The following is a 27867-nucleotide window of genomic DNA, read 5'->3' as shown; positions in this document are numbered from 1 at the left end:
ATAATAGACTTTTATAGTAACGATACCACCAAGAATCATAGCGACAATAATAATTACGTCATCGTATAATATTTGATAATTCTATCGACAGCGATAGCAATAAATTGTAATAACAATTAAGGACAAGGATAGTCGTTGGACAGAGGTGAATAATAGCAGTAATAATGACAATAATAATGTGTGATCGTGGTGATAGCGAATTGATTAACGGTGGCGTTTGAACGACGAGGGTTGACCCGCGTGCCGGAAAGAAAGGGTGAGAAGAAGATGACACGAACATAAACGGTGCGAGATATTAAATCGTAAATGTTACTTTTGACTAGGTACTCCACTTGTACTTACGCGGTGACGTAAGACTGTAGGGGGTTGGGGGACGTGATTTCGTTCTCGTGGTTAAGTAAAATCATTCTCGGCTGAACAATTCGTATCTCTTTTTAGGTAAGTTAGTCGTTCGTGGTGCATAAGTACATGGATTTTCGTTAAAGAGAATGTCTTTGGTAATTAGCACGGAGAGCGATCGGACGGCCGATCGTCGACGTACCGATCCATTAAAAACTGACACTTGATGACACTCGATAACTGCACGCAAAGTTCCGAATAAAAGTCGAATCCGGCGATCTCTCTGCTCGATCTTTTTTGTAGCAATTTTAACCCTTAACCATACTTTAACGACTCTGACTCGTGACTGTGATTTCTAATAATAAGCTGTTAGGTATTAATATTTATCCATTAAGTAGGAATCCAATTTGATTCTCTGGTCACCGATATTTACACATTCAAGCAGATGTAAATAAATATAAAATTCTTTTTTCTTCTAAGAAATTGGTGCGATCGAAAGAATTCTAATCATAGTAATTTTTGCAAAGAAAATGGTACGGCAAGGGGTTAATCGATTTAATTAAGCTATGTAAATTCAATTCATTGTTCCCCGAGTCTAGTTTATATTAAAAATAGCGCGCAATGGATCAGTTTTCATTGGAGCTCGTCGTTTCGCATAGATCGTCCAATCGACCGGCGCCGGTCGCGTCTCCGCGTCGATTTGGCTTGACGCGTGCGTGTGAAATTCTGTCACCGTGTCTGAAAAGAACGGCTCGCCCCGGGTCCGAGAAACAAGCACGATAATGCGAAGCGAATTACAGGCCGGTGCATCGAGCTGAAAGGATCCCTTGAATCGCGGCGAGGAAAAGAAGAAAAAGGGTCGCGGCGAGATCGACCGATCCGCTTCGGCGAATCGACGCGAAGGAGAAAGAGAGAAACAGAGCCGTCCGCTACAAATCGCCGACGCGTCGACTTGAATTCGTTTCGCGCGTTAACCCGCGAATCAATTAATCAATTAATCGACGATCTTAACCGCATCAACGAGACAAGTTTCTCCAAAAAATGCCGTCGTCTGTTCTCCCTTCACACTATCCTGCGATCATTCTCTACAGCTTTACCGAGTCGATATAAAAAATAATTTCACATCTTTTGCCAAAAACTCGTCTCGCTAACACGGACAAGCAGTCGCGGCACTTAACGTAAAATAAATGATCGTCTCAACGCTGTCAGTTCGTTCACGAACAGAAGGGTTCTCAATTCTGTATTTCGCTTTAAATTGTTCTGGCGTCGTTGCTTCGCGTATAATCGATTCCAATGTTAGCCAGGTTCCTTGAACTCTCTCCGGTTTCTTCTTTTCTCCGACGTGAGAAATCGCCGCGGTGAATCCCGACGGAAAAGAATTAAGTACCTAAAACCAAGCTTGTATCGGTGGTAACCGAGGATCGGCGCGCGATCCGAAACGTTTCCCATTCGCGGATTAAAACGAACGGTGCCTAGCCCGTGTCTGTATGTACTCTCCGTGTTACCGACGTTGAACACCGGACAGAGACGAAACCGAGTCGGCGAACATGGTTCGTACGGACAAGTGATCTACGGACAAAAGTATGGTCCGCCGACGCGGCGTCGGTTCTTGGACAAATTTCCTAAAATGGTAACGGGTTGGTCGTCGTTCGTTTCGACGGGCGCGCACACATTCGTCGCGGCTCGCGGCAGAAACACAGAGATCATAAAACACGAATAGAACGACGAAGGTGTGCGCTGCTTTTTGGTACGGCCGATGCGAAAAAGAAAAGAGAGAAAAAAGTAGAAGAAGAGGGGGGGGGGGGGGGGGGGGAGGGAGGAGAAATAGAAAGATAGAGAACGATTGCGTGCGCGCGGTCAGCGAGTTTTGCCCGCCGTGATGAGAAAACGCTTCGTCTCCCGAAACTTCGTCGTCGTTAAGTTTCTCGTGCCTCTCGCGTTTTGGTCACACACATACACACACACCCACACACAGTCGTCGAATAGATTCTCCCGCATACCGTACGACACACGTAAACTGACACACGCGTTACACACAAACATACAGGCGCAAACATACTCGCGCAAACATACACGCACACACACACACACACACAGTTCGAAAAAGCGACCCTAGTCCAATCCTATATACGGTACAACGTTATCACAAAGTCATTAAAAAATGCTACTTATGTATCGTCTCGCCTACATAACATTTCTATTCCTTGTTCCATCTTGGTTTCTGTCTTTTTCTTTTTTTGGTTCTTTTTTTTGGTAAATCTTTACACCTCTACACCTGTGTCGCGCGCCGTCGCGATCGACGCGCACGGGCGCGAAACGAGCCGCGGGGATCGCGCGTCCGACCGCGTGTTACACGCGCGTCATGTCTCGGGTTTTCCCTTATCCCTCATCATTGTCCTACGCTTTTTGTCGCTTCTCCGCCACTCTTCCCTTGCTACACAACTCGACGTATCCAGCTGCTTGTTTAATATATCTACAATATGAACAGGCGTCGCGTATTTTCTTTCATCTCGTTTCTTCTCGCCGAGCAGCGATCCCGACCAAAAAAAAATTCCAAGTCGATCCGACGCGTCGGATTCTCCTCGGTATATTATAGTTTGCTAATTAATTACAGCCGTGCAGATAGCGTAACAACTCTCTCTCTCTCTCTCTCTCTCTCTCTCTCGCTCTCGGTTATTATGGTACAATGGTGCGCCGCCCCCGATATTTTGCCGCGAGGGCCCGCCGCTAACGTCCGACCCCTTTCCTCGACGAGTTAGTTTTTTAGTTAGTGATTGTACGCGAGAATTAATCTTACACATTTAAAAGATCCACGCGAGGGGTTGGTGTGAGGCGGGGGTTGGGGGATCGGTCGGCGATATCCGGTAGAATTTCGTCTCGGTCCCTGGTTGCGCCTCCGTGCGTCCGCCGGTCGATCACAGGCGTTTACTTTTCAGTCCCGACATCACGAACAAGAAACTGCTGCACACTATCATCGATCGGACGCAATTTACATACACACGCACAGCACAGAGAGATACCAATGATCCGAGGGCAGTGGTGTGCGCGTGTACACGGCGGCGGCGGGGGGGGCGTGGGCTCGCGCGACGCCGAATATGTATGTACACGTACAAAGAAACAAATAGAATTAAAGATAAGATTATAGCGTGTGTGGTGTCACAGTTCAGCCCGAGGAACATAAAACACAGTGTGCGCCGATGTCTGCCGACTTCCGCTTCCGCCCACGATTTCTCTCGTCTATCCATTTTCCGTTTTTGCGGTATCCGACTATTTTTCTCCACCTGAGAGACACAACGTTCCCGGTCACAGACGATGAACACCGGGTCCCCCGTTTCTGGTCACTCTCGAGTCGGGATCTGTTTCCCAGTCCCACGACGGTCCCCTTCGGATCCAGCAGCTCGATGGACGATCTCGCCATGGGGGATTTCATTATTCTCTCTTCTCTAACTCTTTCTCTCTCTCTCTCTCTCTCTCACGCACGCACACTCTCTGTCTAACGGGTTTCAATCGCGTAATGGCGGTTAGGGGTGCCGTTACACGCGTGCCACGATCAACAATCGGCGAGCCAATCGACACAATCCGACAAAGGAGACCGGACGTATACGACCGTGGTGTGTCGCGATCTACGCGGAATAAAAACGCTGGAGGTAGCTCGTAGGTGGATGGATTCGGTTGTTCTCTTTTTTGCCTCGGGATTCTTTCTCTTTCTTTTGCTTTTTGTTTCGTTTCGTTTTTTTTTTTTTTTGGTTTGGTTTTGCTTTTTTGGCGTTTTCGTTTGCATTTTTGCTGGATTTTCCTCTGTGTGACGGAACATCGGGATCAAGGGGGTGGTGGGGGGGAGCGATGGTAGCGGTCAAGAGAGAGATCGGGATGAATACGGAGACGGTTCTCGTCGTAAGGTGTGACGATACCCAGACGGGTACCGGGAGACAGCGGGCGGATGTGCACAGGCACCGACAGACACAGAATGACTGATCAAGAGGCTGACCAAGGAGTCGTGACTGATCGATCGAACGATTGACCGATTTGACTGACTGAGACTGACATGGCACGGCGACTCCGATCGAGAACACGGTCACAACGTCACAGGCCACCTGCTGGCACACAAACAAACACACGGACAGGTTAGTCACCACCACACACCAGAGATATATGGAACTCCCTGGGCAAACGTGCACGGTGTGTGACATCTCGCTTTAAGACCTTCTCCGCGGTCGCGATGCCGACTTTCTCTACGAGCGGCGTATCAGCCCGCGCGAACGTGTAAGATCGGACGGTACACCCGGTCACTACAATGATAGTTTCTCTATAATGATAGTAACGACAAGATAAGAACAGCGACAATAATTAATAGTTACCACAAGCAAATAATTACAACACCGTGCAACGTGTACGCAGGTATTTTGCCAATACGTCGTCGTCGAACGGAAGCAACACGACGATTAATCCGGACCCTTAATTAACGAGCTGGTTTCGTAGTTATGGTTATGCAGCTCGTCGAGCGATGATTTAGCGTCCGACAAATGCCGTCGGATCAGTGTTTGTTTATTATATATATATATGTTTATACGCTCGCTAATCGAGGGTTACTAATTGTTACTGGTCGTCGCGTTGCTTCGTTCTCGCCGATACGATTCGTCGATGCGCTCTTTCCTTAGAAAATTACTGTTCATTCGGAAACGAATAGATAGTACAGCGATCAAAAAGAATAAGAAAAAGATAGAAAAATAGACAGATAAACAGACAGATAATAACAGAGTTAGAAAAAAAAAGAAAGTGAGAAAGAGCGTCGACAAATCGGTGTGCACGACGATCGGCGATATCCCAAAGAAAAAAAAAAGAAGACACGGCAATGGTTAGTACTAACAACTAATAAAGCGTCATAGCGTAAATTAACCATCAAAACTTCGTGTGATATATATATTACTGTCACAGTGGAATATGTTCCGAGTCTCTTTGTGCCCTGTACAATAAAACGAGGAACCGGCCGCGCGTGATTGCGTAATTGAAAGAAAAAAAAAAAACAGTGACGTAATAATCACGGACAGTATTAGCCCCAAGGTAGACCATCGGCGGATCCGCGATTGCTACCTGCTGGCACGGTGGTCGCACGGTGTCCGGACACGTCACGCTTCCGGTCACGAAAATTGCGTAATTAACGAACGTGGAAGTGTATGCAATAAATTAACAAGAAATACGACAACGAACGAGATGCGATGTGTAGTAGTATTAACAAGAACAAAGAAAGTATAGAAGCGTAGTCTTCGGGGGGGTGGGCCGGGGGTGGGTATTCTCGGGCGTGAAAAAAAATCTCGCAGGCGAGCTGTGGGGCTTCCCGGCCGTTTTTGATCGGCGTGTTATGACTGTGTGTCTATTTATCTGTGAGTCTATTTGTCTGTGTGTTTATTTTTCTGGGTGTCTATTTTTCTGGGTGTTTATTTTTCTGGGTGTCTATTTGTTTGGGTGTTTATTTGTCTGGGTGTCTATTTGTCCTGGGTGCCTATTTGTCTGTGTGTCTATTTTTCAATGTGTCTCTATGTGTCTCTGTATTGGTTCCTTTCCTCCTCGTTTTTCGTCCGTTCCTTTCTCCAGGTTTCCCTAAATTCTCTCTCTCTCCTGGAAAGAGAATGAAGCTCGGCAACAACGGAGAGTGTTAGTGAGAACTTTACGTACATAATTCCACTTTGTGCACAAAAGTTAGCACAGTAAGCTTGATTGGCAGCCGTTCGCAACGAAATGAAGTTTGATTGCACCACTGGGCGCGAGAGAGAGAAAAAAAAATAAATAGAGGTCGGAGAGACAGGACGGTGTGCGTTGAAGGGCGGAGGGGCCGAGAGATAATAGTGCAGGCTTGCGCATCTTCGAGAAAAATTGTTGTTTGGGACGAGTACTGGCAAGCGGAGCGTATATATGCTTGTTATGATGCTGTCGCGTTATGTACAAAAGTGTGTCCTCGGCTGAGGCCTCGTACGACGACGACGGATCCGGCGAGTCACTCTCATTTTTTTTTTCTACTCGGAACAACACAGAATTCGAGAAAAACACCGTCTCCTAAAGGAATTACTGTACACAAAGTAATACAGTGCGACGTAATGCAACACGATACAATACAATGCAGTACGATCATATACAGTTGGAACTTTGTCCGCGGGATCCGTCAGCGATCCCGCGGCATCGCCTAAAACCAAAAATTGAGTCAATTGGACTTGTCGATGGAAAAATATTTATTCGTTGTCTGGTTCGTAACATCGTGACTATGCTAACAGAACAGAGTGGAATACAACGGAGTTGCTATTTCTTGTCGACACAGTCGGCCCACTGTTGTATTGGAAGCTGTCTGCAAGTTACATTGTCGCGTATTTCTTTCGTGTACAGATGATCGAACTGGCGACGCTCCGACAAGTATCCTTAATCGTTTAACGTAACAATCGAACACGTATTGGCAGCATCTCCGTCCTGGCGCGAAGATAGAACACTGCGACACTGTCGCGGATCAAACACGATTAAAAACAAGGAACACCGAAAATGCTTCGACCGGATGCAACGGGGTCAGTCGATTGTCATCGAGTATTCCGAAGACGTCGCAGAGCGTCCGGCGAGCGTATACGATGATACAAGTGTGGAAGCAGACACGAAGAATAGGGTAAAACACTTTCTCTTCTCTTACAGGTACAAAAATACCAGATATATATACATATATATGTATAATATATATATGGACGGACTAACGGACAGAAGAAGCGTACCGGCGTAAAACCGCGGTAGTCGAGATAAAGTACATGGTATAGTATATTCGGAAATATAGTTCGACGACAGGTAAAAGTCTTCAAGATTATCACAGCCTCGTTACGAAGGATGATTGCACGGCTCTGTGGCCGAGGCGTGCAACGCCGAGCACCGAAGATGTTCTCTCCGGTGTCTCGTTTTAGAGGACAAGCGCTCTATAAAAAAATCTCCGTAGTGCCGACGACCACGACACAACAACAACAGCGACAATAACAACAACACCACCACCATCGAGAATACTGTTTTTTGACTAGAAACGATTTGTGGAAGGCGAGAATTTGTAAAAGGGCCACTTGAGAGAGAGAGGGGCCCTTTATATATAGAGCCCTCAATATTCGAGCGAACGATCTATCCCTCCTACAGGTATGTGCACAGATCGAGGAACCTTAAGCCCGATCATCGGTCTCGTTTAATCGCCGCGACTTTCTCGCGATAGAATGAGCGCGGGCTCGTTTTTTGTTTTTTGAGATTATGGGCACCAGGGGTCGTTGGATCCGTGCCGTGGTATCCGTGGAGCCCTTGGCGGCCGGTCGGTCGGTCGGTTGGTTGGTTGGTATCTACCTACGAACGGTGGGCGACGTCGGCTAATAGGGTTTCGATGCGTCCTTGGATCGTTTCAGCTGGACCTTCAGCCGTTTCATGCCAACCTGGAAACCGTTCATCGCCTGAATCGCTGCCTGCGCGCTCGCTGCGTTGTCGTACGACACGAACCCTGCAAACAATTCGGGCAGAGTCAAAATCTGAGTTTTTCGTGGACCAAGGTTTTCTGGTCTAGAATTTCGCAACGATTTCTTATAAATTCGTCGAAGTAATCGAGTTTTATTTCCTTGAAATATTGCAGTAGTTTTGAACATTTTTAGCTGTCTTGACCTATAGGTTATGAGAGTCTAAGATTTTTAAGAGTCTTTCATATATATCAAAAACAAGAAATAAACTTGAAAAAGCAAACTTGGATTTCTGAAAGCTCCAATTTTATTAACATTAAATCTATCGAATAGCAAAATTTACTGGCTTGCATATAATAAAAATATAATATATTTCATACCATAACTGCTATTGAAACTATATACATAAAACTAACGCATATTTTTCCATTAGTTTGTTTAAATAAAATTCCAAAAAGTAGCTGATAAATCCAACTCTAGACCAGAATTTCCCGTTCATGAAGCGGCTGTCGCAAACTTCGAAATACGTGTCACACCGTAGAAGCAAGAAACGTCATTTGATTATTTTTACGGGAGACTACGCGGAAAGAGAAGTCTGGGTTATGTTTCGCGACTCACCGAAGCATTTGCTCAGCAGTGTTTGCTTGTCGATGAACACCTTTGCGGAGATCACGTTCCCAAACGGCAGGAACGTGGTGACGAGGTCGGTATCGCTGAACTCTTGCGGTAAATGGTAGATGAAGAGGTTGCAGCCCTCGGGACCCTCTATCTGCTTGTCGGTGGTGACGAATTTCGCTTTCTGGGCCGCCGCCGCGGCCGCAGCCGCCGCCGCAGTGAACGCTGGGAACCCTGAAAGAATCGCGATCACCGTCAATCGTCGGATCGTCGCTCGGAGTTCTTCGGAACAAACAAGCGAAAACTCTTCTCCTCTTAGCTCCGCAATCCACCAGATTCGCATTCAGACTTTGTTCGCGGTCGAGCGACTGCATACATTATTCCACGTATTATGCAGTCCCGCTGTACAGGGTGTTCCTAAAGTCGCATATAATCGAGAGACGAGAGATGAGGTAATTTGCGATAAGTTTTTCCTTCGCGCAAATTTTATTCGAGGCTTTGTTTATGAGTTATTAATGAAAATTAGTGGCCAATTAGAGGCGAGATTGGTTGACGCGAGGCGGTCGAATCAATGGGCGGAGGAAGCTCAGTTTCGCTCATTGGCTTAGGGACCTCGCGTCAGTTGAGCTCGCTTCTCATTGGTTGATGTTTTTTGTTAATAACTCGTTAATGGCGCCTTGGAGACAATTTTTAAAAAGGAGAAAGTTACTTCAAATTATCTAAGGAACCCTGTAGATTTGAATTTTGAAAACGAAATTTCCTAATTGAAAGGCACTTTTGGAACACCTTGTATAGTATATGATTATATCGTTGCATAATATCGTCGGATCTTGCGTGTCTTGTGGATTGAGGTCTTCCATAAACAAAGGAGTAATCGATAAGTGAGAACAACTGAAAACTATATTTTTCGTTTCATGCCAAAAGAAGAATCGAGACTACCTTTAACCCTTCTACTGTATATTGTTTGCTCTAGAACAGTCTAATCCATCGAAATGACCAATTTCTTCATTTTACAATGATTGAGATTATATACATTAAAATTGTAAAATTACGCAGAAATAATAAGATTTCAAAGAAAAATAATAATTGCATCAGACTGTAAATATATTTGAACCCTTTGCACTCGAAGCAATTCTAATTCGAAATCCAAAGTAGTTTCTTCTAATCTATACAGTATTTTTATTTTTATGACCTATTGCATTTTGTGCACATAAAATCGAGCCTCGTGACTCACACAACAATTCAACTTCTAACAGTACTCAAATATGTTTGACAATTTTAACATTATATCGCCACAAGGTATAACAATTTTTAACAATTTCATAACAAGCGCAAAGAGTTAATATACCAAAATCGGCGGCAAAAGACCGGTCGAAACACAGTAGAAGAGATCAAGGACCGTCAAAGTCATCAATCGAACAATTAAACGGTCCAAGACACTGTTTCGCGCGCGTCGAAGTCACCGAGCATCGAAGCCGCGTTCGCATCTTGCGCCGAGTCCAAAGTATAATATCTTTCTCGAGCCTACGACGTTTCTTCGCGTCGACCGACTCGCGTGCACGCGGATTAAAACAGAACCGAACAAAGCGTACGATAACAATCCGGTCTTCGAAAATTCATATCGCGAGTATAATAGAGAATTGGTTCAGGCATTCCACTCTTTGTTACTCACTATGCAATTCTTTCTTTTCCATGGTCACCGACGTCTTTCCAATGAGAGCTTTAAGGCGCACACAGTAGAGTCACTCGTTAGAACAACACATTTTACGAACCATGTCCGAGTAGATAAGAGAACAGATTCGGCCATTTTCATGCGAGCCGTCACTGCCCGGGTAACAAACGCTGGTATCACGTGACTTACCCGCGTATTGTTGCAAGCTGGAATAGGCGTTGCTCAACGAGTCCTGCAGCCCGTTCAACGGCGTCCCCGTCAAGGAGTTCAGCGCCAGGGACGTCACAGGACTCAGACTGCCACCGGTGGACCCTTCAAAACCCGAAATCAATTCGGTCAATTATGTTCCGTCGACCCCGGGTACGTCTGCGCGACGTAATCTAGCCACGGTTATCTACGACAGGCATGGACGGGCATTCGACCTGGCTCCGTGGAGACCGTCCCGGTCTTCTGAGTGAAACTTTTCGATGCTACCGATATTTAGGGGACATCGGTTAGCGAGGAAAGAGCAGCGCCAATTCTGGCTCCGCTAAAACGAGAGCAACTATGCCGCACAGTGATTCGATTTTATCGAGCAAAAATCACGCCTTCGACACTAATCAATTTTTAACCCAAGCATCTTCAGAATTCTTTAAAGGGAATTTTGTTTTTATTTATTGAATACAGAAGTATTTTATCGACAATTTTATTGTGAAATATTATTATAATTTGTTAGGGACAGTGTATTAATTGATTATTATTCGAAACTTTTTGTATTATGAATAACTGGAAAGGCGTCGAGTATATATGTAATTGAAACGATGCGTGATAAACATATGTCTAATACATACATCAACATAATAAACAGATAACACATATTTTAACATGATACATAAATAACTGACACATATTTTAACATAATACATGAAACAAGTAACAGATATTTCAATGTAATAGGTTAATATGTAGCAAGAAATTATGGACGAAAATATACGATCAATTATTAAACGATTTAACGATCAAAGTAACAAGTGTTTAATACCTTCAATTGAATATTACATTAATATTGATATTTATTGCTGTGGATGCTTTCTGTTTTAAAAGTTTATACATGACTCTAGATTAAAATCTAGATTTGCAATGACTGTAGATTATAATTTAGGTTTCCAATAACTAAAAATTACTATTACATCATCAAAAAATTAAATATTAATTCTTCAATATTTTTCCATTGCTCGAATCACTGTGCGCCGTCTCAAAAAGATCTCGAAGACCGTCGTTCACCATAAATCGTCTCTTCCTCCATCGGAGCAAGGGAACAACCCCCATGCCTTCTCAACGTCGTCCACGAATTACTCCAAAGATAATTCCCCGCCGATTGGCATGCCGCATGCTAACGACACCGATTAAAACAAACAAAAAAAGAGTAGCTAGGCAAAGTCAACCTAGTCTTCATCTACGATAATACGTAGCACGTTACAAATTAATGTTACTTCACTTGTTATTTCAATATAAAATAAGCGATTGCGGAAAATACTGTGAGCTGCGGGGCAACTATGATCTCGACATTGTTAGATCAACGATCGATCTCGATCGACATTGTTCCAAGATTCTCTGAAGCGTTATGCGCGCACAAAGCTCACCGGCGAAAAAAGGGTTATTTCCAATTCCGACCGCGGAGGAAGCGTTTTCGCGCAGCGGAACAACATTTCGACGCTGCGTTAACGATTAGCGTTAAATTCGAGCCTAATTAATACAGGACGGATAGACGGACGCGGTGCTGGGGTGAGCTTCGTTCCATCGATTAAACGGCCAATAGTAATTACAAATCGAATTAGTGATGAAATATGTACATATACATGTGTGTATGCGGAGTTGGATCTATGAGGACGATGAATAGCGGCACGACGAGAAAGGTGGACGAGGGAAGAGATATATAAAGATAAAGAAATAAAAAGAGAAAGAAATATAGAGAAATAGAGAGAGAGAGAGAAAGCTTCTGTGATTTCTTCTCACCTGTGTTCCCGGTCTTTCCAAGAAGGACAGCTACGCACGAAAAAAAAACGTGTTCATTAAATCGCTGATGCGAGAGCACAATCGCATGTGGAACATAAACAATAATCCGTGTCGTCGGGCATACTTGAGATTAAAAGAGACAGAGGGTGGAAAAGAGAGAGAATAAGAGATATAGAGAGAGATAGTGATAGATAGAGAGAGACAGGTATGTGGTCGGATGCAGATACTTTTCCTGTATCGTTGCAGATCGCAAACTCTCGGGGCATTGTTTCCTGCTGCGTCGTTTCCGCGCGACTTTTGCAGGTTATGTACACCGCAAACGGTGGACACAAACTATAATATAATTTGGAGCGTCGAAAAATGGTTTATCAATCCTTTGCGCTCGAGTGACGATTTTGCAGCGCCATTAAAATTGTTGTAACACGTTCTACAATTATTTGTATATACATCGTCAAAGCTTAGAAAAAAAATTTTTTAAATTGTTAAAAGTGTAACTGTTATACGAGTCACGAGACTCAATTTTACGTATATAGAATGAATTTTGTTGTAGAAAATGGAAATATTAGAAGCCAGAAAAATTATTTCAGTTTTTCAGACGAAACGGCTTCGAGCGCAAAGGGTTAACCGGGACAGGGCCACGCGCAGCAGGCAACATGGTGGTTTACTTACACAACTTTTGTTCTAGCGGTGAAATAAAAGATACAACAAGAGAAATGATAATCGGAACGTCTTGAAGCATACACGATTAGTAAAGTACGACGTTATTATAACGTAGCCGATTAAACGAGGAATAGCGACGCGGGAATGCGACGCCATTGTCGTACACCGTTACAAAAAAAAATAAAAATTGACGGCTCTGTACTATCATGGTTTCGTGTCGATTCCACGCGCGTCTCTCCTCCGTCGGTCTTTTAAAAGCGACTGATCGTAACAGCGAACGTGATTAGAGTGTTGTGTATCCGTCTAAACGATCGAAATTTAATTTAGTAATTGTTAATACTATACCAGGCAATGCGACACGTACATAGCGACATACCTGCTGTCGAATTCGCCAGTCCGCTTAACGCTGAAACACAGAACACGTTCACGATATTAACAAGCGGAGTTAGTTACGTGTTTACATATTCAGCACGTAAACTTCGGTGAAATTTACTTAGCTGTTACTCTCGCTACGATATAAGGTATTCTCCGTGCAATGCGGCCAATTGTTGCGAGAGCGAGAGAGAGAGAGAGGGAGAGAGAGAGGAATTATTCGCGGCGGTGGCAGCACATCGCAGCGGAGTCTCCTCTGATCGATGCGACACGGGGACAGAAATTCTTGCGTGCTACCGTAAGGAGATCGTCCGGTTGCGATCCGGATCAACGAAATCGTAAGCGTTAAACCAGCTGTCGCGGTATCTTTTTCTTTTTTTTTTTTATTCTTTTTATGTTATTATTCGATCAAGTGTTCTCTCGCGTGCGCAACAAACAGACAGGTATTACAACAGACATAGTACTGATACGCGCTGCTCCTCGCGTCCCGGACAGCTGTAATACAAATCACGTGGAAACAGTTGTTAAAACCGGCACACACACACACACAAACGTGTTCATCGAGTTCAGATTGGAACTAGGCTGCTGCTTGATCTCTACTGCATGCTGTTATTCAAGACTTAATGTCACGTTCAAGCGAGCCTGTCCGAAAGCACACTTTTGCTTTCAGGCAATTTTGTAAACAGCTGGAGAGGAGCGGGAGGAAATATAGCGTAGTGGAGGGAAAAGTGGAGGAAATGGGGAGAGATAGATAGATAGAAAGAGAGTGAGAGAGAGAGAGAGAGAGATAGATAGAGAGACGACAATATATACGATCGTTACTATCTATAGATTCCGGTGCCGTGCAAGTTTCTCTACTCACTGTTTGGCGACACTTGAAGGTTGCTATTCCCACCGGTCATGGCTGCCAGCGTGACAAGATTCTGCATACTCATCGGAGCGACTCCTGCGTTCGCTGAAACGTTTCCAATCGATACAACTCGTCAGAGGCTTCGATAAATGCGACCGTGGAAATGGTTAGTCAGTTCGAGATATCGTAACCTTTTGCGACTCGAGATGTTATTAAAAATTACCAGATCTGACTTTTTCAACTTTTATATTTATTTCTTTTTAATTTTGAATAATCGATTTGTATCCGATCGTCTTAGTTGAATTTTGCGGTACTGGAGGGGGCACAGCATATTTGGAAAATTTAAATAATTTAAAACAAATGAGTTTGTCGTGGTAATCAATAATTTACTATCTATAATTAGAGTATTATTATATAATTTTTTAAATATTTGATACCTTTCGTGATGAGTAAGATAAATATAGTAAAATAAATATAATAGATAAAATAAATATTGTTTAATGGCAATGTTCTGACAATATAAAATATTTACGGCGAAATGACCGATCTATAAAATATTAATTATTATAAAAATCGCCACTTCAATTTTTTCCAATCTGGTATCAAATATTTAAAGTATGATAAAAGCATTGAAGTTCATAGTTTCAAAAATTCATTTGTATTGATTCTATGAAATTGTGTCAGGAATTTCTAAATTTCAATGTTACGTCGCTAACATAGAATATTTAATATGAAGACAATTTGGTATATTTACAATATAATATAATAAAAGAAAAGCCAGTCCAGCTCTATAATTTCATACAGTTTCATTTATTCTCATCCTCTGTCATAATTTCGAGTCAAGTTAAACAAAACTCCGTGTATGCTGCATTTCCTCCAGTTGTATCGATTTTCAGGGAGACTCGTTTAAAAATCCACGTTATATTCATGAATAATGCTGATTTCACAGCAGCTCGCAATAGGTTGCAAAGTCACGAATAAAAGTATGAACAGTCTATTTTGAAAGTGGCCCGAGTCCATTTCCATTGAGATATTCGAAAGGTTGCGATAAAAAGAGAAAATATAGAACACGAATGTGTCACACTATTTAATGACTTAAATTAAGTAGTACTTATTACTTAATATTTAATAAATTATTATTAAAATAATAACAATAATGAAGTGAACAACGTACGCATTACCCCAACGAACAACACAAATTGACAAACGGACTTCGCTTCCAAAATGAACGGTTCGTATCTTAATATAGTCACAATAATTATAATTAATCTGAAATAAAAGGCGAAAGCTTTTCAATGAACAAAGCGTCAAAATGGCGTCGGATGCAAAAGATTAACGCGTTAATTACCGTACGACCTGTACATACGAGATACAAAGGAATCAAAAGAGCAGACGTCGCGATGCATCATCAAATTACTCGGTTCTGCTTCCATTGACCGAATTTAATTTTTTTTTCGTCAACCCGTTCCGACTGCCAGCGAACAAGTAACACGCGACGCGACCCAAGAGAGGACAGTTGCATAAGATCTAGCACCAATTGCTGATTACTCGGCAATCGGCAGTAAACACAGGTGTTGATGCCGACGGTAATGGCGGGCATCCACGTCGATTTATCATTGCACCGGCCCGCACTCGGTGCACATTAAACCGAGAATTTTATTATCGCGTAGACAACGGCTGCGAAAATGTACGGGACGGTTGAACATGGCCGCTCGCGCGAGTATTATGAAACGGACCGCGACACGATCCGCGCAATAATTTCGCGCTAGCCTGGCGCGCAAAAGTGTTCTGTTAACCCTTTCGGTAGGAGTGCTCCGTTCGCCGTGACACCGTCGCTATACATAGAAAAAATGTATAGAAAATTCGCACATGGCCAATATCATCCTCCTTCAGATTTTTCTAAGCGTTAAATAAAAATTATACTCGTTAAGATAATTTTTTTTTTAACAAAACTTTGTTGCTTGTAATTTTAATATTAAAAGGTATTTATATAAAATTCTGTTATTTATACCGGTCATAGTATTGACGCCGGATATATCACTCGTCCATACCGGTCATCGTATGGACGCTGGATCTATCCGTCACTTGTACCGAAAGGGTTAAGCGAAGGGAACCGCTCCCCTCGCGATTAAACGTAGGATAATCGAAAGAAATTCGTCGAAGATCGCCCGTCGCGCTCGCGGCGGAAATAAATGAATAAAAATGACGTTATAATTAGCCCCTCGCATCGCGCAACTTGTCCACGGCTGGGTGAGTCATACGGTTGCTCTATCATTAGTACCTCGTTAATCTTCCATTCGTCTCGCACTCTTTTGTTAAACAAAAATACCGACGACATTTTCTCATTCAACTGCTTGCGCGCGATTAACGTAAATCGTTTCACAAATTTCGAAGTGCGGACACTGCTAATTGATTTTAAATGGGGACGAAGTTCGATGGTTCCGTCATCGGTATTTGACAATTGTCATATTTAATGTGGTTAAAAGATTAAGAGTAATTAGGGATCCTAAGTAAAGGTAGATTAGCCCTTCGCACTCGAGTTGTGACTCTGAAGGATTATTAAAATTATTCTATCGCGTTCTAAAATAATTTTTATACTAACAAAGCTTAGTTGCTCTGAGTCACACTAAGTGAGTCACACTGAGTCACAAGAGTCTATTTCATATATAATATATAAAATGCACTTTGTTGCAGAAAATTATTTTAAATCTATATTTAAATGGCTTCGAGTGCAAAGGGTTAATATATACAGTAATTCGATTTATTTGATAGGGCAGCAAGTAGCTTCATGGCCGAATAAAATAAACTTAAAGATGTTGCAGTTGGTCGCGAAATTGAACGCTCGCGAATGGAAAAGTAAAAAAATGATTAATTATTGATTATTAAATACAGAAAATTGAGGAGTAATTTTCTAAATTATTATTAAGTAAATTTTCTAAATTATTATTAAGTAAATTTTCCAAAACGTATGCATTGGCGCGTCGTCGAATCTCGCGACCAACCTATAGCGAACGAACGTAAAAGAAAAGAAAAAGGACACCAACCATACTCACCGGCGGTGTTGCTCAGCGACGCCAGGGTGGCCAATCCCTGAAGATTCGCGGGGTTGATCTCGGGCGGACTCGGTACCGCGGGCGCGGCGGCGTGCGCCGGGGTCGCCGCGCCGAGGCCGAGGTGTTGTTGCAACAACAATTGGTGTTGAACGTTCGACAAAGCGCTCGCGCCGGCACCTGCCGCGACCGGCGTCGCCGCGCTGGTCGTCGCCTGGAGTTGTTGCAACAGTTGCAACGAGGTGGGCGGCAGAGTAGGCGTATCGTTCTGCGAACAAAAATGCGAACGGGTGAGCGATCGGCCGCCGCCATACACGGTGCACGAACGCTGGAGGAACACGCCTTTTACCGATTTTCCAACGGCATCGACGGACGGTTTCGCAAGATTTTTATCGGACGGGCATTAGCGTGAATTAAAGCGAACGGGAAACGGCGCGAGAAAGTCTCATCCGCGGGATTTCAGCGGATCCCCCCCTCCCTCCCCCGGCAACGCGATTCGATCGCCGTGAATTTCGTCGGAATTCAGCGGCGCGAGATGAAAATTCGCATGAAAAAAGCGAGTTCTCGCTGGCAAAAGGAAGCGGAGGGGGAGCGGATCTCCGCTTCCAAGACGTATCTCTCGTGCGCGAATCTTCGTTTTCTACTTCGCTTTTCTTTCTTTTTTTTCTTTTCGCTCTCCGTGCACGCGGGGACGAGACGTCTACACGCGCCAGCCCCGCCCGCGCGCGCGCCCGCTCGCGCCCAGTACTCGCGTGCAATTTTTAAAGCGCCCAGGAAAACAAATTTATGAGAAAGTATTTCATTCGCGATGCAAATGGGCTCTTTGATATCGGGTAAAAAGGTCGGTTGTAAAATATTAAAGGTACAGACGGTCAGGTAATGCGGCGGCATGTTGACTCCGGCTATATTCCAAAGATTCGTCTGGAGCTGTTGCATCCTCTTCTGATCTTTTTCCTTCTGCGTGTCTGCAAATTTGACTACCAACGGCGACGAGCATCCCTGGAAATAGGGGAATATTAAAGTACAAGGCTATTTATGTGTTTTTGGAGCAGCGGCGGGCCCGCCGTCGCCGTCGCCGTCGCGGTAGGCATCGCCGCCGCTCGCGAAACATTGGAAAAATTAACTGCATTTTCGACCGGCTGCGATCCATCTCGTTCGAGCAAGAAATTGCTCCCCCCTCTCCGCCCCGATAGTATTTAAAGAAACATCCACGGTGCAATAATTTCGAAAGTAGCTCTACGAGTTCAAGTATTTCTGCGATAATTTTCGAAAATGGAAGTACTGAACAAAATTGTTGGAACGTAAACGTTGCATTCAATATTTTATTAGTTACTTTACCAAGCACTGGAATATAGTTTTTTCCCTTTTTTTAAGTTGTTCTTTTTCTAACGCTGTAATATGGTTCATTGCACCAATTATATGTACCCCAAGGAGCTCATTTTCTGGTTCATTATTTATGCGAGAATGAAGAATTCTAAGCAGACACGTTACTGTTAATAATATACTATTTTACATTAATAACGCGAGCAACATAAGAAGAACTGACTCAGCGTGTAAATAGATCAATGAACAATTTAATTTCTACAAATTTGTTTTTTAACCTCTTGCACTATGACTTTTTGCTGTGATCATTAGCACTAATTTGTCATTAATATTTTCCTTAGTAGGAGCAGATAATTTTTGTTTCTTTTATTGTCTTTATATATTTAATTCTTCCGTTTCTATACTTTGAGAACAGAAGAATTAAATTTTATTTCGATTTATAAGAAAATAATGATATTCGTATTTGATTTCTATTTAGAAGAAATTAATAATATTCATATTTGATTTCGATTGGAAAGAAATTAATAATATTCACATTCGATTTCGATGTAGAAGAAAGTAATAACATTCATATTTAGCAGATCTTATATGTAATCATCATCGCGACTCTGACTCGTTATTATAGTGCAAGGGGTTAGCAATAAAAATGCATAAAAATTGAGATCAATTTCACGGGAATTATCAGCCACCCCCTCGTGTTGCACGTTATCCGTTCCACCGGATCGTGGATCGCATGAAAGATTAAACTCCGCGGGCAAGTGGATCCAGGATAATTATACGATCGGGAAGCGCAGTTTTCTGGGGGATCGCCGGTGTTCAAGGAGGAAAGAGAGAGAGAGAGAGATAGAGAGAGAGCCGTACCGAAACGCGGCGCGCGCTAGACTGTTTACGCGCGGAATCGGAAGCACGAAATCGTGCCAGTTAAGTGAGCCACGACGAGCAAGTTCGAGGAACCTGCGCGACAGGAAATATTCATGATATCAAAATGGAATTGCAGTCGTCGTCGTCGTCGTCGACGGTGCCCGCATGCCTTGGCACGATTTGCTTTCACTGTTCGAAATAGTGCATCGCGCGCATAGGCGTACCACCACCGGCAACGCGCACACCGACCCAGCCCCGTGGAACGGGGGAGAAACAATTCCACGGAGTGTGTCGAGTACACAGGGCCACCTCCGCCTCCGCCGCCCTTCCGCCCGACTTCCTATGCACCAACCAACCACCCCCACCCCCCTCTCCCACGCCATTACAGTTACATTAAATTACCCGGTGCATCCGTTGAAACTTTTATATCGGAATTCTTCGAAAATCGAAACAGGAACACGGCCGGCAATTTCCTTCCGTTGCGAATTACCTCGACCTACGATCCGTTTGTCGTTTCGGGCATCAACTTGACGAAATATCGCGACGTGCTGTTGGTCTCGTCGCTTTTTTAATTAGGCAATTTTTCGGTGTCATTTAGTGGCGACAGATTCGATTTTTATCAGATTCTTGTTACTTTTTTTATATGTAATTTGACCAGTATTTCTAATAATTTAACAATTATTAACAAATTAGGCTCCCCTTTACTCAAATATTGTAACAGTAAAGATAATATTGTAACAATGAGAATAATATTTTAACAAAAAAAATACCCAACGACTGCAATTAACAAACGTATAAAATATATAAGTCGCCAAATAAAAATACGAACGTTTGCCAGGGCGAGTTTCGATAAAAAGCGACACGACTTCTGGGACTATCCGCAGTTACCGAAGTAAAATTGCAACCCGCTGTTCTTCGCCGTCCTCGGCAGGATATGCAGCGATGGAATAAGAGGAGTGAGAGACGGGCGGCCGTGTTAACCGGTTAGAAAAATAGGCGAAAAGCGTCGGCGCGTTTCGAGCGATCGCGTTGCGTCTTGTCGGCTCGTTCAACAGCTTTCTTTGCTCGGTTTCGGTTAGCCGGAGTTAAATTGGTATATCATCGAGCAGAGGCGAGCGCATAGGAGGTGCCGGGGGGTTGTGGATGCGCCGACTGGTGGTTTCCTCGAGTGATAGTGGCACCGAGCCAATGTCCGACGACCTCATTGAACCGCTATGAAAAGAAACGAGCCGCGCACTCTTAACGAATCCTTCCTCCTCTTTCTCTGGCCGGCTCTCTCTCCCTATTTGAGTCGGCTCTGTTCCTCTTCGAGCCAGCTCTCTCCCTCTTTGAGCCGGCTCTCTCCCTCCTTAAACCGGCGCCGCGTTCCTTCCCCAACCCGTCTAATTTAATTCATTTCATCGGAAAAGGCGAGCAACGTATCGATTGCCGGCCGCGGGAAGAATCGTCGCGACGGCCAGATATCAAACGCCGCGTGCCCCGCGGATTTCTCTCGCTTACGGTATACGAACCTCCATTGTTTGCGAATGGTGAAGAGCCTTAATGGCGTTGATGGCGTACTGTTTACTGGCGAAGGTAACGAAGGCACAGGCTTTACTTTTCCCGGTGCTGTCCCTCAGCACCGAACACTCTTCGATAGTACCGTAGACGCTGAACATGTTCCGCACGTCGTTCTCGGTGAACTTCTTCGACAGCATGCCGACGAACAGCTTGCGTTCTGAAACAAAAAACCATTCGAAGCTCAGACAAGAAAGTTCGCTGGTATATGGATCGTTTTAATCGAGGAGAGCTCTACAGGTAAAATTAGCTCCAATGGACCATGGCGCGAAGAAAATTGTTTCAAAGGGCGGTTCTTACAACTCTTTCGGAATTCGCGGCGCGCGAAAAATCGATGCGGTGGGCGGCGTTAAAAGGTACGCCGGAGCGTTTGGTTAAACATCGCTCGAGTTCGAGCCACCACGTTGGATTCCCTAATTAATTCGCCCGGTTAATACAATAAATGTCCGGGGTACGCTCGAGGAACGCTGTCCCCACTTGTCACGTCACTGTCTCCGCGTTTAATAAGCGTCCGCCGCGTATAATGTGCCTGGTCAGCTATGGACCATTTGGAGATGACTCGCTTTGGGTAGCGAGAAGAGGCGAAGGTGGCCTCCGCCCGGTCAATATTTGTTTAGGACCAAGAGAAAAGCTTCGTCCGGAGAAAAGCCGCTTATGTAAATTCAGCCTCGCATAGGATCTCCTATAGGGACGCAAAGTAGCCGGCTGCATCTCTGAATATCTCTATCTGCGCTACACTTACCCCTCTCTCTCTCTCACTCTCTCTCACTCTTTCTCTAGCTCTATCGTCTCCACCGACCGGAGAATCACCCTTCGATCTACACTTTGCACACGTTCGCGGGCCAACATTTTCCATCGGACGATCGATGCGCCTCTCTTCCGCGTCTCTCTTTCTCCCCCCTCCCCCCCTTTGTTCCCCCCTCTGGCCACGCTTCGCGCTAATACCTTCAGCTCGTTTTTACCAGAAAAACACCTTTCGTCCCATCCGCGGAGAAAGTCACCGGCGCACGGGCAACGGGAGCGCGCAATCGGTCGACGACCTTCCCCCTTGTAACGCCGCTCGACCCCGTTTAATTGTTACAATTCGAACGGATAGGAAGTGCACGCGGCCTCCTTTGCATACTCCTTCGATTACTGTACCGATACGCGGTTGCGTAACCGGAGGTCCGCGCCGGCCGCCGCGGATCAACAATTAACGCATTTCCTACCGGCGGCCACTTAACGCTTTTGCAAATTTTTCAGCCGCGATTTCACTCGCCAGTGACATAATGCAGAGTTGCCTAACGGAGGCCTTGCTTTCTTAATGAGAGTATGGTAATTTGCTTGTTTAGTATGATTTTTAGGGCTTTAAGAACAATTTATAAGTTAAATATATATATGCGTTAGTTTAATTGGTATTTGGTATTTTATTCGCGTGAGGTATTTCGAAATATTACTGTATATTTTTTAACATTTTACTGGGGATAAATTTTTACTATAAGCAACATTTTACTATAGGTTTGTGAATCGGCTGTTATGGCAACCAATAATTTATTACCTATTATTGAGATAAAAGTGTTAGATTGAACTACCGTCAGCTCCAATTTTTATATATATTTTTTAAATATCAGGTAGTGTAAGCTCCAATATTATTATATATTTTTTTAAATATTCGATACCTCTCGCGATTAATGAAATAAATAAAATGGAAATGAGATAAAATAATTGAAAAAACTTCAAGTCGTTATAACTGGCAGGAAAATGGCACGGCAAAGGGTTAATCTTCTCGCATTTTAGAGATACCGAAGCAAAAGTGCACTACTGAATATATTAATGTAAAACTGCATCTTTCACGTCGACTAAATAATTCAGTCTCCTATTCCAGTGAGACCTGGTACTAAATTATTAAAGGTAAGATATTTAAATATAATTCTACCTACAGCGACGTACAGCGACGAAAATTGATTTCTTCATATTTTCGTTACAATGATTGAAAGAGAAATGTTCATCAACGATGATCACAAGATGGGGATTAAAATTACCACTGCGAATAAAATTGTGATAAGGGTGGTATTATGAGAACATATTAGATTCAGAAGCTCATACGTGCTTCGAGAGGTATTAGCTATTTATAGTGCCTTTAATATTTCCCTGACAACAATTAAAAAGAAAAAGATCGTCAACGATTATCAAAAGATCATCGTTAAAATTACCAACGAGAATGAAATTGTGACAAGGGTGCTGCCACGAGTACATATAAAATTAACTAGCTCGTACGCGTTTCTAATTTAGCTAAAACGAGAGATACCAGTCATCTTGCTAGTTCTTTCATACTTCCATTACAACGATTAATAATAAAAGTATCGTCAACAATTATCAGATGATTTACATCGGAATTACCAACGAGAATAAAATTGCGACAAGGGTGCCGTCGCAGGAACATATTAAATAGACTATCTCGTACGCGTTTCTAATTTAGCTAAAACGGCGGAAACTGGTTGCGCGAGGTACTTCTATAATTAATTCCAGAGCCGGTCGACTGCCGGGGGTTGAAGAATCCGATTGCGCTTCCGAACAATTGGTAAATCGCATGTACGGGACCGATCATGGGTGGTAAATTGAACGGGGGCGATGATTGGCTACGTGGGATCCCGTAGTCAAAGGACTCGGGAAGAAGAGCGAAAGAGAAAATAAAAAAGACGGGAAACGGCGAGGGAAGAAAGCGAGGGAAAGAGCCGTGCGGCGACGAGAGAAAGAGGGCGAGAGAAAGAGACAGAGAGAGAGAGGAACGGGGTAGAACGGCGTGTGGGGTAGGAGGAGACCAGAGACCGTGGAAACCCCGCACGTATCCGTCGATTGCGCCGCAAACTCGTCCCCTGTTAACGATTTAATTACTTTCGTAACCTAACCGGATACTCGGTTGCTCCGCTCCGAATCAGATTTTCCACGAAGCACCATGGAGATTGAATGAAAGCTCCGCCGCGCGACGACCCACTCCACCCACACCCCGTACAATTATTTTCGATGGAAAAATTTCAAGCCCCTCTCCGGCATCGCGATACCACTCTCCTTGCTCCTTCCGCGGAACCACCATCCCTCTCTGTCTCCGTTTCCACCACCCGCGGCCAAACCTTTTCAGCCGTTGGAGCTACTACCCCCTTTGTCCACCGTGGTATCGGGGCCGCAGCAAAACTGCGGGCTCCGTGGAATGTTTATTAAATACCGAAGACGCTCGACTGGGATCTTCCTTTCGGCGCGGCCGACCGAAATTGTCCGACCATGGACCCGGTGCGGTCTGGACTACACCAGACCCGGACCGGTCTCTCTGGCCTCTCGTGCCGGCGAAGGGAAGGCAAAGAATGCGTCCAGTATCTACAAATCGATCGCCGGCCACGGACATAGTCGCCCGGACGAAATGAAGCCTCGCAGGAAACGGAAACGGAAACGGGGACGAAAACTTCGCGATGCGCCGGGAATATGTCCGTGCATGCTGCGACCCTCATTTAATTTTATTACGATTAAATATGCGGATCGGGGGATCGGCAACCTTGGTCGTCTTCGAGGAATTTCAGAGAAATCAGCTCTGCGTTTTTCTCAACGAACTGTGCTCGAAAATTTTATCATTAGAACGACGAAGGAAGCTTGATAATGGAGAGATAGTAACCTGGATGTACTATTTGTTAAATAAACAAAAGAATATTATTGTAAGCGGCAAGATTAACGCGTTCATTTTCATCCTGACGCGAAATGGATGCAACGACATTAAAATCTACAAGCCAAATTATCGTGCATTCAATTCCATTAACAGCGTCTATTTCTCGGAATATTTATGCGCTTTAATGAAACCTGCTCACTGAGCTCTTTCATTCGCCTTTTTTTCAGTGTTAACAAGGACGCAGTAAAATTACATCGACTGTGGAAAAGAGCGAGCGTGTACAAAATTCAAGCAAAGGTTACCGTGTACGAAATGCAAGCAAAAGTTACCGTGTATCTGACGCAAATAATAAACAGTTTATTTATTATTCGAAATGTCGCCGGGAAATGTAGTTAACTGCAGCTAAGAAAATGCGAATAATAATGCAGACGGTCCGAAACGGTGCAGTGGCCGCAACCGGTTGGCCAGGGGTCGGGCGAAACCAGCGCGCGGAGAAGCGTCGGATAGCCGAGGAATTGAAAATTCGCAACATTCTAATTAATGTAGCCGCTGCATCGTTACCGCAGCAATTATTTCTTTGCGCATATTTGCCCGGTCCGACGGAGACGCTTGACGCGGAAGGAAGAATCGGGGGCGAGCGTGTGCGCGCCGCGTTTCCACACGTACTCGCCCCGTGTGGTGCACGCGCGCGTACAGACGTATACGTGTACGCGCGGACATACATAATCGCTCAGCTGGCGCAAACCGAGTGTACAGATATATTACACGTAAGCCGAGAGGCACTCTACTTAGCAACGCGGTAGTTCAGAGACGGGCACCGGGACTGAAATTCAGTTAGTTTGAACGTGGCCGGGCCGGGAATTGAATTAACAAAGTTAATTCTCATTCTGGCAAAGGACCGCGCGAGGTCCAGGAAGCGAGACGGTAAGAGACCAAGAATATTCCCGCCAGACCGCCTCCCGGCTTAGCGAATACGAAACAAGGAGTAACGCAAATCTAATCTTTCGTAACGTTCGTCGGAAAGCCACGGCGGTGTTCGGGGGCCGCGGTTCAGCGCCGGGTACGCTTTAATCGTCCCCTTGATCGTCGCTAACCCTCGCTGTCTCAAGACCGACCGACCCTATTTGTCCCGTCTCCCGCGGTGCCGCATTCTTCCTACGCCCGTGCCCGCAAAAATTTAAACCTCCCGCTCGCCGCAGGATAAACACGTGTCGGCCGAACGAATGATTTATTCGCGACGGCGATGCATTTTCACTCGTCTTCGAGGCGATGATTAAAGTATGCATCGGCTGTGCTGCCTCGTTTAGCAACGGTGACTGAGCAGCATATTTATTTCTCCGAATATGAACAATTGCTGGTTGCACAGCATATTTAACGAGCGTGCTTCCGACAGCCGACTTGAAATTATAGCGCGATGAGTGTTAATAGATATAGCGCGAGTATTGTGTTTGTAGAAGAATTCATTTGGAACGATCTATTTTGGCTGCAAATATACAAGGTGTCCTGAAAATGTTTAATAATCTAGGGTAAGAGGGTACCTGAGATCATTTCAAGTAACTTTTTCCTTTGCAAAAATGTTCTCCGAGGTTTTGTTTAAGAGATATTATCGAAAAACACTGACCAATCAAAGAGCGCGATTTGCTAGAGCAAGGCGGCCGAGCTAATGGGCGGGACTAGGCTTCGTCTGCTCGTTGGCCCGACCGTCGCGCGCCAGAAGAGCTCGCCTCTTATTGGTCAGCGTTTTTCTTTAACAACTCGTAAACGAAGCTGCGAATCGCATTTTTGTTAAGGAAAAAGTTGCTTTAAATGACCTGAGGAACATCTGTATATCATTTACAAATGACTTTTGGGACATCCTGTAAATATACAGGTATCTTGTCAATAAAGTGCAGATTTCTAAAAAATAGGTGATAACGCAGTAGTTAAATAAAAGTTCAAAGTTCGCAGATACTAATGATAATAAATAAAATACACGCGGCGTTTACTGGTACTCTTTGGACAATGCAGAACCGTTCACAATGCCGCGTCCTTTCTTATCTCCGGCAACATCCCCGAAAAGACAGATCAGAGTTCGCGCAAGTAAGAGATCACGGTTACCGCCCGGACATTACCATTTCCAAAAGCAAGTCGGAAGTTAGTTACAGCCGGTTAGCCCGTCCTTTGTGCCCCGCAAATCCTCGCGAGTTGCGAACAGAGCAGACGCGAAGAGCGTCGAATAACGCTTCCACTTAAATTATGAGTGTTTCGTTCCGAGCGATGTTTGACGAAGGGTTAGAGGAGAACCGCCCCGGCATAGTCGGCGCGCGCGCGCGATTTCGCCAAAACTGTTTTCGCAGAGGGGCGATTAACGGGACGCGAGTTGATTTAATTAGGGCAACAAATAGCGGGCCGGCGTCCGGCGCGTAGAACGCAAAATCGATTTACAAACATTTGTCCGGTTTATTTGGGCTCGGACGCCGAGCCGCGCGAGAACGGCTCTCCGATCGAAAAAGAACACGGAAACAGACGCGGCGAGGCGTTTCGTGGGCGACGGAGACGCTGCTCGATCGTGAATTAAGTAAAAATGATCGCGAGGGTGGCTATAAGGCGCTTGGAATCGAATCGGTAGACCACGTGGTTGCCTATGGATCCGAATCGCATTGTTTTTGGAAAAGATAGTTTGCCATCCTCGTTCTTGAACTTTGAATTATTCAAATATACTTAATAAATTTTCTAATAAAAATAGTTTTGATTGCAAAGCCTCCAATCCAATATCTAATGATTTTCATAAGATTATTAAGCCACGGTGGATGACTGAAACGTTAAGTAATTAGCTTGGCTTGCGAAATTTCAGTTAAACATAACTTTTCCAGACAAAGACGCTAAACGTTCCATTATTTACGCGGCGGCAGTGTATATTTTAGCCGGAGGGGTTGAAATTGAATTAATAGAGAGCGTTCAGCGGTAAAATTTTCGGTAAAGACCGCGGGCTCATTTATCATGTATAAGAAGAGACCGGACCTTCACCTCAGGATACCGGGGGATCTCGTTTTCATGAGGCGGTAAATCGTTGAATATCTGTTACACGAGCTTAAACGAGCTTACGCGTTTCCGTAGGAGCTCGCCTGGCCGAGGAGAGTTATGCTCGTAAACTCCCTCTCTCTCTCTCTCGCTCGCTCGCCTCTCTCATAATTTATTCTTTCGCGGCGCGGCTCTGCGCGCGGAGCACACGGGTCAGCGGCGAAACAAGTCCATGTCGAAAGGAACACCTGCCAAGTGCGAGGGTGAAACCAGCCCCATTAGCGCGACGATTGTGCAAGAATCTCCGCCACTGTATTTTTAGGCTTGCCCGCGATTTACGAGCGCCGGCAATCTTTCCCCCGGTTCTCGTCGCGAGCGCGCGTCATCCGCGCGCGATCCCGTCTCGCTCTCTTTCTTTGGCCCCCTTATTATGCTACGCGCACGTTCGCTCGCCTATCGTCTCAAATTCTCCGGGATTTTCGTAGGTC

The 27867-nt window shown here is 44.5% G+C and overlaps 1 protein-coding gene across 11 annotated transcripts in view; it reads right to left on the bottom strand.

Moving 5' to 3' along the window:
- Positions 1–268: 268 nt before the first annotated feature.
- LOC144471129 (CUGBP Elav-like family member 1-A) overlaps positions 269–27867 on the bottom strand; it is a 359655-nt gene continuing 332056 nt past the window's right edge. For 2 of the 11 annotated variants that reach the window (XM_078182896.1, XM_078182986.1), the window contains 9 exons: positions 20700–20905; positions 17875–18003; positions 16999–17272; positions 13967–14059; positions 13097–13138; positions 12073–12102; positions 10267–10389; positions 8409–8639; positions 269–7837 (listed from right to left, as the gene is read on the bottom strand). In XM_078182896.1, coding sequence (XP_078039022.1) covers positions 7710–7837; positions 8409–8639; positions 10267–10389; positions 12073–12102; positions 13097–13138; positions 13967–14059; positions 16999–17272; positions 17875–18003; positions 20700–20905 — 1256 coding nt within the window. In that variant the 3' untranslated portion in view covers positions 269–7709. The remainder of the gene's footprint in view (positions 7838–8408; positions 8640–10266; positions 10390–12072; positions 12103–13096; positions 13139–13966; positions 14060–16998; positions 17273–17874; positions 18004–20699; positions 20906–27867) is intronic. The other 9 variants (XM_078182905.1, XM_078182914.1, XM_078182930.1 and 6 more) reach the window with 9 other exon arrangements.

This window comes from Augochlora pura, chromosome 1, assembly GCF_028453695.1.
Source record: "Augochlora pura isolate Apur16 chromosome 1, APUR_v2.2.1, whole genome shotgun sequence".
Lineage (NCBI taxonomy): Eukaryota > Metazoa > Arthropoda > Insecta > Hymenoptera > Halictidae > Augochlora > Augochlora pura.
The sequence above is the reverse complement of the archived record's forward strand: the minus strand, read 5'-3'. Positions and strand labels throughout refer to the sequence as shown.